This window comes from Aethalodelphis obliquidens, unplaced genomic scaffold (genome assembly GCF_003676395.1).
Source record: "Aethalodelphis obliquidens isolate GAN/ISIS:26980383/991018 unplaced genomic scaffold, ASM367639v1 scaffold88, whole genome shotgun sequence".
Classification (NCBI taxonomy): Eukaryota; Metazoa; Chordata; class Mammalia; order Artiodactyla; family Delphinidae; genus Aethalodelphis; species Aethalodelphis obliquidens.
In genome coordinates this window covers 4241945-4258056 of record NW_020838032.1, presented here as the reverse complement: position 1 = coordinate 4258056, position 16112 = coordinate 4241945, and the positions used below count along the sequence as shown (strand labels likewise).

Here is a 16112-nt window from a genome sequence, read left to right as displayed (position 1 = left end):
CGTGATATAAAGAAATCCAAGGTTTTGCTTTCCTTATTTTGCTTTTGCCACAATTCCTTCACCTACGTTTTTAATTTTAAATTTCTCAACAGGTAATATATTGACCTGGTACAAAAATCAAATATTACATAAAAGTATAAAATGAAGGCTCTCACTTTCAACACAACCCACACTGTTCATTTATCCAGTTAACTACTTTTATTACTTTCCTTCCGCAAGCACCTTGATTATTTTATTTAATAATACATCTTGTAGCTCTTTCTATCAGTGTACAGAGATCTTTTTGTTTTTTAATCATTGCAAAGTATTCATTGAATGGATATACCATAATTTATTTAACTAGTCTCTGATTGATGGGCATTTGAGTTGCTTCCAATCTCAAAACAATGCTACAATGAAAAACTTTGAACGTAGATGTGCAAATTAATGTGTATATGTACATATATATCGTATATATATATATGTATATATATATCTCATAAATTTTCAGATGTGGGATTAATGTGTCAAAGGAATTTAATTTTGATAGACTCTGTCAGACTGCCCTCCACAAGAGGTATTGTCAATTGAAAATCCCACTATCAATGTATGTGAGAGCCTGTTTCTCCACAGCCTAATCAATAGAATATACTGTCAAGCTTCCACATTTTAGCCAATTTTTGATATGTGGGAAATGATATCTCAGTACATTTTAATTTGCATGGTGGGACGGGGGGAGGGAGGTCCACGAGGGAGGGGATATATATGTACATAGAGCTGATTCACTTCGTTGTACAGCAGAAACTAACATAACATTGTAAAGCAATTATACTCCAGTTTAAAAAAAAAAAAAAAAAAAAAGTCTCTTACTTTGAAAAATGCTGAACATATTTCTGAGGTTAAGAGTCACCACGTTTCTTTGCCATTTTTTGCATTTTATTTTGCTGAAAGTATTTTTGTAAAATACCTTAAATGCTTTTTTAAAACAAGGTAATGAATTATATTTTATAATAAAATATCTATTCTTATAAAATACAGCTAGGCAATTTTTCTAAAACATACAGAAAAACAATGTGAAGAAAATCAAAATGCTAATTTTATGTAATATGAATACAAGGAAAATACACCAAAAAATGCTAAGCACACTTTGAACTCAGATGCTTCATTTTAATTTTTGATCCAACTTAAACCAAAAATATGGATTTCAAGTAATCATCATTATGTATTTACAATAATTTTTTTTAAAATGTCACTGCATTATCCACATTGAGATATGAATCTTATAATGGATTTTTCCCCTTCCAAATGAGGTAAAGAGATTTTTAATGAAATTTTATTCATTTATTGTACTTTCTTTTAAAAAGATCAGTGATTACATACAAGAAAGATTATCATAAAGTAGAAATTCAAAATGACAAAAAGATATTTTCGCTGAATAATTTTAAGGGATCTAATGCTTCCTTTTCTGAAAATGATAAAATAGTAAATCCTCATTAATTCTGACATCAGTCATTTACAATGTTACTACACTTAGATAGTGACTGAGCTAAAAGTTGACATTTACAAAATGTTTATCATTTGCTCAAAAAATAAGTTTCAGAAGATGAGGCAAATAAGATAAACAAACTAGAATCAATATCCTCAATGTATTTCAAAAAAAAAGGAAGCACTTCTGAGTATTTTAGTAACACCTATTACCTGGCCCATATTTGATATTTTATTACAAATACAGAACCATAAAGCCTTCGGACTACCTAGCTACAGGGGTCAGCAAACTTTTCCTATATAGGGTCAGACAGTAAATAGTTTAGGCTTTGCAAGGCACATGGTCTCTGTCACTACTATTTAACCTTGCCACTGTGGTGAAAGAACAGCCATAGATGGACATAAACAAACAGGACTGGCTGTATTCCAATAAAACTTTATTTATGGACACAAATATGAATTTCATATAATTTTAATGTGTTACAAAATATTATTTTTCTTTGGATTTTTTGAGCCATTTAAATATATAAAAACCATTCTTCGCTGGTGGGCTGAACATAAATAGGCAGTAAGCTGTATTTGACTTGTGGGCCATAGTTTGCTATCCCTGGTCTAGATGAATTATCAAACTTTCTTGACCGTGATCTTCAAGAAATACATTAAAAAAATCACAGCCCTACATACACACACACGCACGCAAACGCACACACACATACACACACACACAGCTGAAGCAAAAAGTTTATAAAATAATACCTGGCTGCACTAGATGTGACACACTGCTATTTTCTCTTTCAATACTGGCTACTAATGGACATCAACCCACAGTTTCAAAATCAGTGATCTGCTTTTAGTTAAGAAAATTGGTATCTGGAGAAATAAAGTTATTTGTTCAAATATACACACACAAAGTCAGTGGGAGAGCCCAGTCTAGCATCCATGTGTTTCGACTTGCTTTTCAGAGTATCCTGACCTGCCAAAACGCCTCACCATGCCACATGGCCTCAGCACTCTCAAGTCCAATTGTCCAAGTATTGCCGCTACAGGCATTTGTTCGTCCAGTCTCAAATTAATGTCACCTGAAGGAACAAATAATTCTGAAGTTTTCTACCCGTTATTCAAAAATGATGGGAGAAAAGAAGCTTTGACACATTGCATCTCTGCATCGGGATGACACTGCCCACCACAAATTCCACATAAATACTTGACAAATATTTGCAGAGTACATAAAATAAGGAGAAAAAGAGTAACAACCCTCAAATATGAGAGTATTGCTGCCTAGTATGTACTGATAATTCAGAAACATATTAAGTATATATTTTTTGCATTAGTTACATCTAAAGCAATTAACATTACTGGGGAAAGTCCTACACATCTAAATAAACAGAATCATAATGTTTGGTTTCACTGACATAGAATTATATTCCTGCCTCACATCAAATATCTGACACCCATGGAAATTTTGACAAATGATATGAAAATGGAAATTATGACAAATAAGATGAAAGGTGTTCTTTGCAACACTCACAGTCACACAAAATATATAATGATGCAGCAAAAGAGACTAGCAAAGGTTAGATTACTTCATAATTTCTGACTTATTTCTGTTGTAACAAATCAGAAGACAAAAAAATATTTTTATCAAGGTGATGAAAATCAGTGGGGTAAGAAATCTTTGAAAATTCCAGGATAAAAGGTGTTTTAGGGTCCTACTTTTCTCATTGTAAATTTTCCAGAGTGGATGCAGGAAACCAGGTTGTAAATCATTGGGTGTTTTGTGTTTTTATTTCCTTGAGCTCAATCTCCTATGCACTTTAACTTGCATCAACTCACCCAACTTTAAAACACATATCCCAACTCTGAGTGACCTTTTTTAATCATTTATCATGCTGTTTAGTTTCAAAATTATATTTTAAAGCTTTCGTTTGAATAACATAACAAACTCTGTGATACATTACCCTGTGTAGAGAGGCAATAGAAAAAGTCAATTACTTCAGGAAAAAAATCTGAAGGTGGCCTAATATACTCAAGAGGTCGAACTTCTAATCTGTTGATTAGATGAGTAAAGCAATTGCAATGTCTGTGTTTCAGGAACGAGGTGAAAGAATTCACCATAAATGTGAAGAAAGAGAGGAGGATTGAGAAGAGCCACAGTAATTCCAGTCGGTATAAACTTCTCTACCAGGAAAGGCACAGTCCTGGGGAGATAGCAAGTAGACTATGGGACTGTGGGTGGAATAATCCTCTCTTAAAGACCCAGCCAGGCAATGACAAAGCCCAACACTAGAAAAAGCTGCTCAAAGAGGACAGAGGCCACCAGAGTTGAGGGTGTAGCTCCCCACCTGCAGCACAGACATTTTGAAAACCCACAGAGTAGGTATAACAACTATTCGTGGCCATGATACATTTATTTGCAGTACAGCTACACTTAATTAAAACAAGTTTCTTTACTTATCAATATCAATAAATGTATCAACTGAAAAGGTGATCTAATGTTAATCAGAGGCTCTGCTTAGCAGGAATTTATGTCTTTTATTAGCACAAATGGGTAAAATACTTAAATAAGAGTCTTGACTGAGAAAAGCTTTCATAACAAAGTCCATGAGGGGAAATAAGAAGGATCCTTGGTAGTTAAATTAAGGCTGAGAATCAGAGACCTATATAATAGTTATAGCCCAATTCCATAACCTTCCTTCCTTCTAATCTTACTTCAGATATTATAGGCTAATAAGGAAAACTAAAACTTTCAGACTGAGGCAATTTAATGAGGAAACTTGCTCTCAGCATTTAAAGAACACTTAAAGTTCAGGAAGTGCTTTCTGTAGCCAAGAAGACATCTTTGACTTCCAGGAGATAGAGAGGCTAAGCGGTGATGCTGAAAAGGAGAAAAATCTAGCTGCTGACTGATTCTGACTCATGCCAGGCATGTCAGTTCAGGTCCTTTGAAAAGCAAATGCCAGACACAATCACAATCTCTTGCAGCCAACTGTGCAAGAGATCTATTAGGGGAAACACGTGTGAAAAACAAAGGGGAGAGGGAGCAGTAGTTAGGCGTGACAGGCCTTCAGGTCTGTCCAAAAAGCAGATTTTACCTCTGGGAAGAGAGAGAACACTGAGTAGGAGAGCCTCACACTGCAGTGCAGCTCTGCAAAAGTCTCGGCCATGCCAACAAGAAGCCACAGAGCAAAGACTGCCTATGATCAGATCCCCGCATTGGTCAGGAATGGCTCAGCTCTAGTACCATCATCATGGTCAGCCAATGGCTGAAGCAATGCAGAGAGGACATGGTCTCAGCAATAATACTGCAAGGGATCTCCAAAATACAGTGGCTGAAGGCTGGGGGCAACTAAAAGCCTCACAGCAGGTTCTCTCAGGAAGGGAGAGATGAGAAACCCATTGCCACGGCTGCCACAGCCCACCCTTGTGCTGCATGGATCCACTTCTCCATCCATCTTTGGAGAGCAGCTGATCCACAGTTCCTGTGTGCCTCTACTAAGGAGACACTTAGAAGAAAAGCATGAGCAGGACAAACGCTGTCCCCATCCATCACTGCAATTATTCTCAGGGCTGCAACTCATCTCCATCCTCCGATATCTATCAAAATTCCCTTCTGCCTCACCTATCACACCTCTGCAGGTCTTGGTAGCTGATGTGATTAAGTGACCCAAACATTCCTTAGGTGTCTGAGACCCTGGCAATCATATCATCCTCATTCCAGGGTGGCCGTCATGTGTCCACTCACACTTAAAGTTAGTGGATCACTTGAGTGCCGTCATGTGTCCACTCACACTTAAAGTTAGTGGATCACTTGAGTGCTGCCATTGTGTAGAAGCAATCCTACTTCCTTTAGCTGATCTGGGTCCTGTCTGCTGGTCCTAGACACAAGAGACTAAAGTAAATCACTGGCAACCACAGCTTGCAGTCAAACTGTACCCTTGCTATGTCCCCTGTGGAAAGACTACACCCACTTTGGGGCTAGGACTACTAACGCTGCAGAGCTCAGAGGTGCAGGGACACACGCCTGCACAAAGTTCCCCAGCGGGACACTGTGAGCTACAGTAAGTAGGGCTATTTCTGTTTCCACCTCCTGCTTCCCAGACCCATTAGTCTTTCTACTGGGGATACAGAACCAAATGGAAGTTTCTAACTTAGTGCCTATACTGCATCCTGTAAGACTGCAGCCCATCCTTGCAGAGTATTTCCTCTGAGTTGGAGCTTCATCTGTGCCTTCTGAAGGCCACTCCAGCACTCCAAGAGGCCCGTCGCTTCTGGATGATGCAGTCTGTAATACAACCGGTGGATGACAAGGCAAAGGCCCACCCTCCGACCCCCACCACCCCACGTCCCAGCAAAGTCAGTCACTTGTTCTGATGCTATGTTGTATGTGATTCCACACCTATGGATCAAGGAGTCAACTGGTAGCATTAAACATATACTAAGTTGCCAAGTAAAAATGATTAATTATATACTAAGTATAAAAAATAAATAAGACACAGGTGTTGCCTTAAAGGAGCTCATAGTCTAAAGAGGATCAAATATGCACAGTAATGTCTTCCTTCATCATCACATACCATACCCATAGCAAGAACATATACATGTTCTTAAGTACTGGTAAGCCACCGTCACAAACCCTTAATCATAATCTCTGAAAATAGTCAAGTTGCACCAAAAATGTATTTACGTGCCCAATATTCACTAGTTGACAACAGTTAATACTAACCATAATTTTTAAAATTAATTGGCAATATTTAATAAGTTCGGTCCTATGAATCCCAAATTTTTATATTGTATATTTCCAATTCCAAATTTTACAACAAAATAATGCTGCCCATATTGGTATTTTTAGATTATATACCTAAATCAAGTTCAAATAATAATCAAATTACTAAATTAATATATAACTAATATAATATTTTTTTCAAAGATTACTAAACAATCTTCTTATATTTTCAGAATCATTCTAAATAGAAAATTTCTAAATTGTACAATGGTCAGGTTTATTATGCTGGCTTCATTTGAATAGGTAATGAACTTAGAAAATAAAGTAAACCCATACAGACAATTTCAAAACAATGCAAAATTTCCAAAGCAGGATGAAAAATGACACTAACTTTATTTTTTTTCTTTTGATAGGCAAGAAGTAGATTTATTACTACAGGTTGCTTGTGAGGGATACAAGCGGGAGGTGAGGGGGCTCTGCCGACACTAACTTTAATTAAGAGTAATTTTCTTCCTAAATACCCAAAGCAGTTTTTTTCAGCATGCTCCATATTTTGACAATGATCTTGTTTATGAGGAAGAGGAAATCTACAACTCACCTTTGTACACCATAAGGCCTTTCCAAAATAGGCTCTTTGAATGGAGGAGGAACGTGACCAAAATAATCAGGATAAGCCACCTCCGAATAATCTGGGACAGACTTTGTACTTTTCACAATCTCAATATAAAGATCTGAGTCGTGGAGTGTTGGTCCATCAGGAACTTCAACTAATGCTTGTTCCACTGATGCAGTAGACTCAGTGTCTTCATCATCCTCAGTTTCGACTCCAGTACAGCAAAGCTTGCCTAGCTGAACAGTTCTTCCCTCAAACAGAACATTCCCACAAGTAGCCACGTGTGAACATGCATTAGCGCATGTAAGGGCAGTGACAGGGAGACTGTAGTCCTTCTTCATTCCTGCAGTAAAACCCGGGGCTGTTCGAGAAGGAATATTCTGCAATGTAATTCGGTCCAAGGCCTTCACAATATCATTGTTTAAGCCATGGCCCGATGAAATAGTTCTATTTTGATCACCTAGCTGCTGTTGTAATGTTCTGTCATTATCTTTAATGTCTTCTTTTGCCAGATCCGCACAGGCTGGTTTCTTATTATCTTCATCTCCTTTAGGAGACACGGTCGCCTTCACTACAACTCCTTTTCTTAAATCGCTGGAATTCCCAGACGCTTCCTCTCCTGCCGTGGGAACAACAATAGGGCCACGCACTTTTCCCTCAAATACAAAAGCTTTTGGTTCTCTGGAGATTAAATCATAGTCCTTTGAAAATAAAAAATAAGTTTAATCTTTTATATGTGAATATTTATACACATTAACAAAACTAAGATCATATTCATTTTATATGCTGATTCAGAAACCTAACATTTGAAAATTTTAAAGATGGATAAAACAGGGTATATTTTAATTTTGCTAATAAAAGATAAAATGTTTAACCAGCACAAAATTCATTACACTTAATTTTACTTTTTCTATTATAAAAATAGTGCCTATATATAACAAATATGAGAAATTTTAGAAAAGTATAGAGACATTAAAATCATCCAAAATCTATTAAAGGAAACAGAACAGCTAAATTGCTATTCACTAATTCAACAGATATTTAGAGTGTTTGTTTTGTGCCAAGCAGTTTCAGGCACTTAAGACCCATCAGTTAAAAAAAAAAAAAAACAACTCTTCCCTTTTGCAGCTTATATTCTTCTACAGAAGGAGGGGAGAGGACTGTCAATAGAAAAAGTAATAAACATGATACAAATATATTTTATGGGATGTTAGAGGGTAAAGTGTTAAAGCAAAAGAAGAGGGGGAAAGGGGTAATGTGGACTGGAAGTGCCAGGGGGAGGAGAGGTGGGTGGCAATATTAATGCCATTGATTAGGGAAGGCTCACTGAGCAGATATAAGCAAAGACAGAGAGGGCTGCCGGTTCCCAGACCCCTGAGTGGGAGAAGGCCTGGTGTGGTCAGAGAACAGCAAGGAGGTTAGGATGGCTGGAACAGACGGACCAAGATAAAGTCCAAGAGGTAAAGAGGACCAGACACTGTAGGGCCTTGCAGACTATTGTAAGAATTTTGCTTTTTACTCTGAATGAGACTGGGAGCCAATGGAGGGTTCTGAGAAGATGAGTGCCATGACATGACGTATTTGGGGAAGGGGGTGGGGGGAAAAGACAAAAACCAAAACTGTAGTGCAGGCTTCTTAACCACAGCATTTAGGCATTTGGGGCTACGTAATTCTTTTTTGTTTAGTTTGATTCTGTCTTTCTGGGGAGGAGCGGGCGGGGGTAATAGAAGCAGGAAGACCAATTAAGAGTCCTCTGCAGTAATCTACGGAAGTTGGTAAGAAGTGGTTGGATTCTAAATGTATTGTGAGGCCAAAAAGACATGATATCCTGATAGACCAGATACAGGGTAAAAGGTACAAAGAGAGGTCACAGATGGTACCAAAGTATTTGCCTGAACAACTGAAAAGCATCAGGAGTTTAGCTTTGGAATGTTAAGTGTGAGCTAGTCACATATAGACAAGGACGTAAAGCAGGCAGCTGAATGTATGCATTGAGAATTCAGAAGAAAGGTGTATGCAGAAGATGTTACTTTGAGAGTCCTTCACATACAGATACTACTCCAAACCATGAGACTGGAAATCATCAGTGGAAAGAAACAGATAGATAAGAGAAGACAAAAGACTCTACACCTCGGGATACTACAATCTTAAGAAGTTGAGGAGATGAAAATGAAACACTAGGAGATGGAGAAGAAAAAGCTGGGCTGGAAACATGAAAACCAGGAAAGAAAAGTGTCCTGGAAGACAAGTAAAAATAAGGATGCTGCTGACAGATCAAGTAGCCTTTTCTCTTTTTATACTTTTAGACATTTTTTTGGTCTATGTAAGACTTTATCAAAAAAAACAAAACAAAACTCAATGGATTTAACCTTTATTCTACTGCTGGGCATTAAATCCTTCACAGAATACGGAAGGATTTAAACAAACAAATAAGATGTACATTTAAGCCATTTCCAAAATTTTGCTATTATAAAGAACTCTGCAATGAACATCCTTTTGCATAAATTTTTTGTTTAGGATAATTTCCCAAGCACTGAAATGGCATTACAGAGCCAGATACTATAATCAATTTTAATGTTTAATACAAATTGTCCAAATGCCTTCCAAAAATATTAATACTATTCCCAGTAACTGTATATGAGAGGATCTATTTCAACTTTTCTCTTCCTTGACAACATTAGGTACTATAGTTTTTAAAAATTTTTTCTAAAGTGGTAGATAAGGGAAGAAATCTGCATTTAAAAATCTGTTGTAGGAAACCTGGTGGGCTAGTTATCTACCCCACAGAAACATTTACAACTGTTGGAAAAGATATTAAAATATTTTGGGAGTTCCCTGATGGTCTAGTGGTTAGGATTCAGAGCTTTCACTGCCTTGACCCAGGGTTCAATCCCTGGCCAGGAAACTGAGATCCTACAAGCCATACGGCACGGCCAAAAAAAAAAAGATATTAAAACATTTTAAGTATGACAGCAAGTGAATAAGAAAGCAAGGATTAAAAACCAAATAGTAAGTGAAGACGGGATCCCAAAGTTGTAAGACTGAAGCTGGCTTTCACTTGAAAAATGTTTGTTAAAACAGGTGACCTAGGGTATAGGTTTTCCCATCTCAAAAAGTATAAAGAACAGGAGAGTAACCCAGAGCTTGCATAAAGTGGGGAGTCCAACAGAAGATACCCCTCCCATAAAGAGGAACCCCAGAAAACTAAACCTTCAATATAGAGGGCCTAGAAATATCCTACCACAAAACAAATAATAGCAAGGAAAGTCAACTGTCTCAAACCTTAGCACTTAAGAGGGTGAAGAATAGCACTACTCAAAAAATGGTACCAAAAGCCTGCTATCACACCACATGAATTTGCAGCCCGAATTCACATTATCTGGGTGGTCCAAAAATCCTCAATGAGGAATTTAATCTATTACAGTGCTTGTCAAAAGCAGCAACAACAACAAAAACTTCTGGAATTTCCACAAAATTATAAAGAAAACGAGTAGCTTATGGTAAAAAAAATTTTTTTTTTTTAAGTTGCAAGTGTTTCCCTGGTGGCACAGTGGTTGAGAGTCCGCCTGCCGATGCAGGCGACGTGGGTTCGTGCCCCGGTACGGGAGGATCCCACAAGCTGCAGAGCGGCTGGGCCCATGACCCATGGCTGCTGGGCCTGCGCGTCCGGAGCCTGTGCTCCGCAACGGGAGAGGCCACAATGGTGGGAGGCCCGCGTACCGCAAAAAAAAAAACTGCAAGAAATTCAGACACTAAAACTATATATAAGACTAAGGAATGCCTATATCTAATATGTTCAAAGAAATGAAAGACAAGAAACAAGAAGTTAAAGACTGATGAAACATTTTTTTAAACCTTCTAAAATTCAAAAACAAATTTAAATGCCTAATGTATGTTTCTAATGATAGATTAGATGGAACAAAAATTAGAACTAGGGAACTGGTAGACTGTTCTGATGAAATTACCTAAATGCAGCACAGAGAAACAAAGAGAAGGAAAACATTTTTAAAAAAAGAGTTAAAAGATATGGAAGAGAGATAGAAAATCTACATTCAATTAGAAATGCCAAAAGAGAAGAGAGAGGGAAAGAGAAAGAGGCAGTATCTGAAGAAGAGAATAAAGAATTTTTCCAAATCCTATGAGAAAACAACACTCACAGATTCCAAAACACAATGAATCCCAAGACTTAACAAATACCTACACTTAACAAACATTTCTGGGAAATGTAGAGCATTGAAGCTAAAGAAACAATCTTACAAGTCACCAGAAACAATTTCTTATAAAGTGAAAACATACACTCAACCCAGCAATTTCACTTGTAGGTATTTATCCAAGAGAAATGAAGGCATATTGCCTACAAGCTTTCCTACAAAAAAGCTTTGTACACACGTGGTAGTATCAACTGTATTCATGATAGCCCAAAACTGCCAACATTACAATACTCATCAAGAAGTGAATGAATAAAGAAATCGTGGTATATTCATACAATGAAATACTACTCAGCAATAAGGGGGAAAAACCACTGATAAATGCAAAACACAGGTGAATCTCAAAAACATACTGAGCAAAAGAAGCCTTACACAAAAAAGGACATACTATATGAGTCCAGTTTTGAGAAATTCCAAAACAGGCAAAATTAACCTGGAGTGACAGCAGATCAGTAGTTACCTGGGCAAGAGATGAGGATATTGTCTAAAAAGAAACCCAGGCAGAATTTCTGGGGTGACAGAAACAATTCTATATCTTGACAGGGTTGGTAGCTACACAATTGTATATATCTGTTAAAACTCATTGAACCTAAGTATTTGTAATTTATTGCATGTAAATTACACTTAAATAAAGTTGATTTTAAAAAAGCAGCTAGAGGAAAACAGTGACTGACTTTCAAGAAGAATTACAAAATAAATATATATTTGGACCAAAAAAGAGACAGACAGACAGATACTATAAAACATTTCAAGCAGAAGGAAAGCAATTCAGACAGAAAGTCTGAGAAACAAGAAGAAATAAAAAATTACAAGGTAGTGAAAATGTACGTAAATCTTAAACACTGGATCTAAACACAAAGCAGTAGCATCATATGAGGTTTTTTTTTAAAGCTAGAGTTAAAATATAAATTCAAAGCATGTAAGTTTTGAAGGTTTGGGAGGTGTATATAAAGTATCCTAAGTTTCGTTTTATAATTAAGAGAAAAGAAAGATCCTAATTAACTTCAGAATTTAGTAAATACATATATTTACTATTTTATCAAGAGTAACTAGAGGGCTTCCCTGGTGGCGCAGTGGCTGAGAGTCCGCCTGCCGATGCAGGGGACATGGGTTCGTGCCCCAGTCTGGGAGGATCCCACATGCCGAAGAGCGGCTGGGCCCATGAGCCATGGCCGCTGAGCCTGCGCATCCGGAGCCTGTGCTCCGCAACGGGAGAGGCCACAACAGTGAGAGGCCCGCGTACCACCAAAAAAAAAAAAAAAAAAAAAAAAAGAGGGGAAAGAAATAAACATAACAAAAGTCCATATGGTAAATGTCATCATGCTACCACAGATGTATGAAAACAGAGCTGTGAAAATGCAGGATTTTGACACTTCTAATATTCTGCTATCAAGAAACAAAAGAAAATAAAACTATACTTGTCACTACAAATAAATAATCATAGCTTTAAAAGCATGCGTAAGGTCCCCTTAAAAAAGTCTGTTGCTAACTACTTTAATAATTCTTTATGTGGACTTCAAATGCACTCATTCTGCCTCTGTCAGGCCATTGAATAGTAGCTTTAACACATCTGGAAACAAAGTGGGTGGTGTTCAGGTAAAAACAAACACATCAAGTAATTTTAAGCTTCAGTGGTTGATGTTGAAAGTGACATGCAAATCCAAGTGGAAAAAGTCATAATCAAAATTAATTCCATTTCTGTTTAATATCTCATGATCTGCCATCTCATATCATTGTATCATTTGATACAATGATAGCTGAAAAACATTCTTTCAAACACTTCCTATTTAGAGCCAACCAAATATTTTTAATTCTCAAAAATACATCACTTAAATATCACTGCCCATACACAGTTCCAACACACACTTAAAAAATTAGAGACTAAAGTGTATGAACAGTGCATTCCTCTGAAACTGAAAAATGAGAAAGAGTGCCAACACAATTACTTTAGAATTATTTTCCAATTACGCACATAGAAGAAAATGTGCTATTTCCCGCAACATATACTATATACATAGCGCTAACTATTCTACTTTAAGCTTTAAAAATATGGCATTAATAAATATGTACTATCTGAAATACTGGAAGTAACTTCTTTTGCTTAAACACAGTAAAAAGGGGTAACTCACTTGGGAAGAATCCTCAGAGCTCTTAACAATCAGACACACCTGTCTTTACCATCTGACCCTGGTCACACCAAGTCAGGCCAAAAGTAGGAGTCTGTTCTAGGAGCAGCCAAACTAAAGCACAAGTTGGCCAGCTCTTCAAAGGTGCCAAGCAGGAAACCATCACGGGTGGCCTATTCTGGTTGTTGAACTAATAGGCAAATGTACCAGTACTCATCAACATAGTCTACAAGAAAAGAACTGGCTTGTGAAATAATGAGGATCAAAATCCTGACCTTAACACCTATTAAAAAACTAGTCATCTCTATTCCCACATCAAAACTCCTACAGTTTTTACTCACATTATATAATTCTTATATGTATACAAATAGAGAAGAAAATAGGTCATTTCTTCACAGAATAATCAATTCCTTCCCCAAACCCCTTCCACAATATATTTTTTCTGCTTTAGATTGGCAGTATTTGTTATCTCTGGAGTTTTATTTTAAAGTGGTTCTTAGTTGGGCACAAAAGTGTGCAAAGAGCAGCCGGATACTTCCTGTAGGTGGTCTGAAAGAAAATCACCCTGTATCCTTTCCCAAATGCCTCTTCTTGTCTTCTTCTTTTTCTTTGACAAATAACCTCTCCTTCATTCCTGCCCTCTTTCTACTACCCCTGATTTCAACGTACCTTCCAACATACCCCAAATCTATGGGGAGTACCAAGACACTGGGGGAGGGGGAGAGGGAGCAACTTGCTGCTTCTTCTATTGCATCCAAAAGCTCATTAGTTCCCAAAGAGAAACCTGAATAATTAGAACTGTGAAATGTAAACATTAGCTAGTAAGCATTTCTCTGTTTTTATTTCTCACATACAGCTTCACATTTAAGTCTTTTTCTTTGAGCAACCAGGAATTATTGCAACCAGGAATTATAACCAGAATACACTGTTGGTGTGTGAAACTTGGCGGGGCGGGGGGTGGGGGGGGAGAGGGAGCGGGGGTTTGCAGCAAGGGCTAAATAAATCTACGATTATCAGTTCAAACCCTTTATTTTACAGTTTAATATTCTGGGCAGTTTCAGGGACTTACTCAAGAACCCACCACAAGTGAGCAGCAGAGTGAGCGTTAGAAACTATATTTACTACTAGCCATCAATTCAATCAGCTTTACTTGCTGTGCAATCCAAGCTGAATACTATATTCTAGTAAATAAATGAGGGTAAGAAATGTTAACAAGAAGTCACTGTCCTTATGAAGCAACTTAGATTCAAAGACTTCCAGTTGTCCTCTTTCCCCGACCTTCCATGCTTATATGGTGACTATCAGGAAAAACAATTCAACGAGCATAGACTATATTTTTAATTAAGCATTTTCTCAGCTCTCATCTCCCCTCAGTTGAAAGCAACTGATAAAAATAAGGCTTTAACATAAGATTCTGAAATGCCATTTTAAAGATTATTTTTAAAAAGAATAAAAAACTATGTCAATTAACTTGATAAACAAAAATGATCAAAAAATTTAAAAGCTAGTCCAAAAATTAAATGGCCTAGTTCCCTCGTTTTACCGACAGCAATTTGTAGCTCAGAATGCTGAAATAATTGTCCAATGTCACTCAGAAAAGCAACACTACTTTCATTTTTCAGAAGTGAAAACAGTGATTATAGGTCTAAGAAAAAAAGAACTTTTTCTTAAAATTAGTTAAGATGCTGAATTTTCTGTATACCTGAAAATCATCAACAAGCTCAGGGAAAAGGTGTTCATACATTTTAAGTTCTTCTATTGTTCGTCCTGGTTCTTGCTGGGGTTTTAGTTTGTTAATATCCGTTTCAATATCGTCATTCTGAAATAATAAAAATGGTATGTCACCAATTAAGAAAAACGAAAAATTACAAAACACATTTCAGATTTAAAGCTTTCCAAATTATTAATTACATGTACATAGAGAATAATCACTGCAGAAAGGCTGTATTCATTTCATTGTAAATTAAAATTTGCTTATATTTTTTGATTGTTGTGTTATTGTTATTTTGGTTGTTATGTTGTGTTTTCTTTTTATCAAAGATTATACTAACATAGCATGGTATTTGGGCTCCTCAAGATAGAAAAACTAACATCAAGATCGAAACTAAACTATGTTCCCCCCACCAATCTCCCCAACTGCCATCGTTTTGCTCAGATTAAAGGGCAGTAAAACTTAAGAAAACTAAATTGAAAAACGTAAGTATATGATGGTGGTGGTGATAATCAAAATAACTAACTTTTATAGAGCAATGAAAATATGTGACGGACTATGCTAAGGATTTTACATAATGATCTAATTTAATCTGCATAAGAATACTATGAAGCAGAGAGTATCATAACCTCCATTTAATTAAAGAGGAAACTGAGGTACAGAGAGGTTAAGTGGCTTGCAAAGAGAGGAGCCAGCATGTGAAATCACTAATCAGTGATTTCAAAGAATACACTGTTAGTCAATATAACGCACTGCCTCAAGAGCGACTAATGGTTATCACGCACCCTTAGAAAAGCTCATTACCACCATTCACTCTGTTTTTCAGGGGAAAAAAACAATGAGGAGTGGAACAACAGCCAAAAATGATTTCCATGTCCCTTCGGGAAAAAAAGACGGTAAATGTAAAGAAATATGACCTCGGAGGAATAGGATATGTATCCAGGATCAATTTGATCTGTGTGTGTACAAAGAGCTAATGTACATCATGATGGAAGGACAAGTGTGAGTTACCTACTATCTGAGCTATTTTCTAGGACCCTCAACAACTCTGGCCTTACACAAATACAAATCCATCATTACCTTCACTGATGGCTAAAGAGAGTTAATAAGACCACTTATTAATTTTCAATTGGTATTCATCTTCAATTTTACATTTATCTTACTATCAGAGTAAAGTTCTTATTTTTCAGACTTAAATTCATTCTACTATGTGTCAATCCTTAAAATGCTTTATATACATGTACCTGATTATATTTATATATTGTCATAT

At 36.7% G+C, this 16112-nt stretch overlaps 1 protein-coding gene across 5 annotated transcripts in view; it reads right to left on the bottom strand.

The window, feature by feature from the left end:
• Positions 1–16112, bottom strand: part of AGTPBP1 (ATP/GTP binding carboxypeptidase 1) — a 170615-nt gene that overhangs the window by 68560 nt on the left and 85943 nt on the right. For all 5 annotated transcript variants that reach the window (XR_003430280.1, XM_027094262.1, XM_027094259.1 and 2 more), the window contains exons 13-14: positions 14834–14950; positions 6783–7498 (exon numbers count right to left, since the gene is read on the bottom strand). Coding sequence is in view for 4 of the 5 variants with exons in the window: in XM_027094262.1 (XP_026950063.1) it covers positions 6783–7498; positions 14834–14950 (833 nt within the window). In the remaining variant the exon portion in view is untranslated. The remainder of the gene's footprint in view (positions 1–6782; positions 7499–14833; positions 14951–16112) is intronic.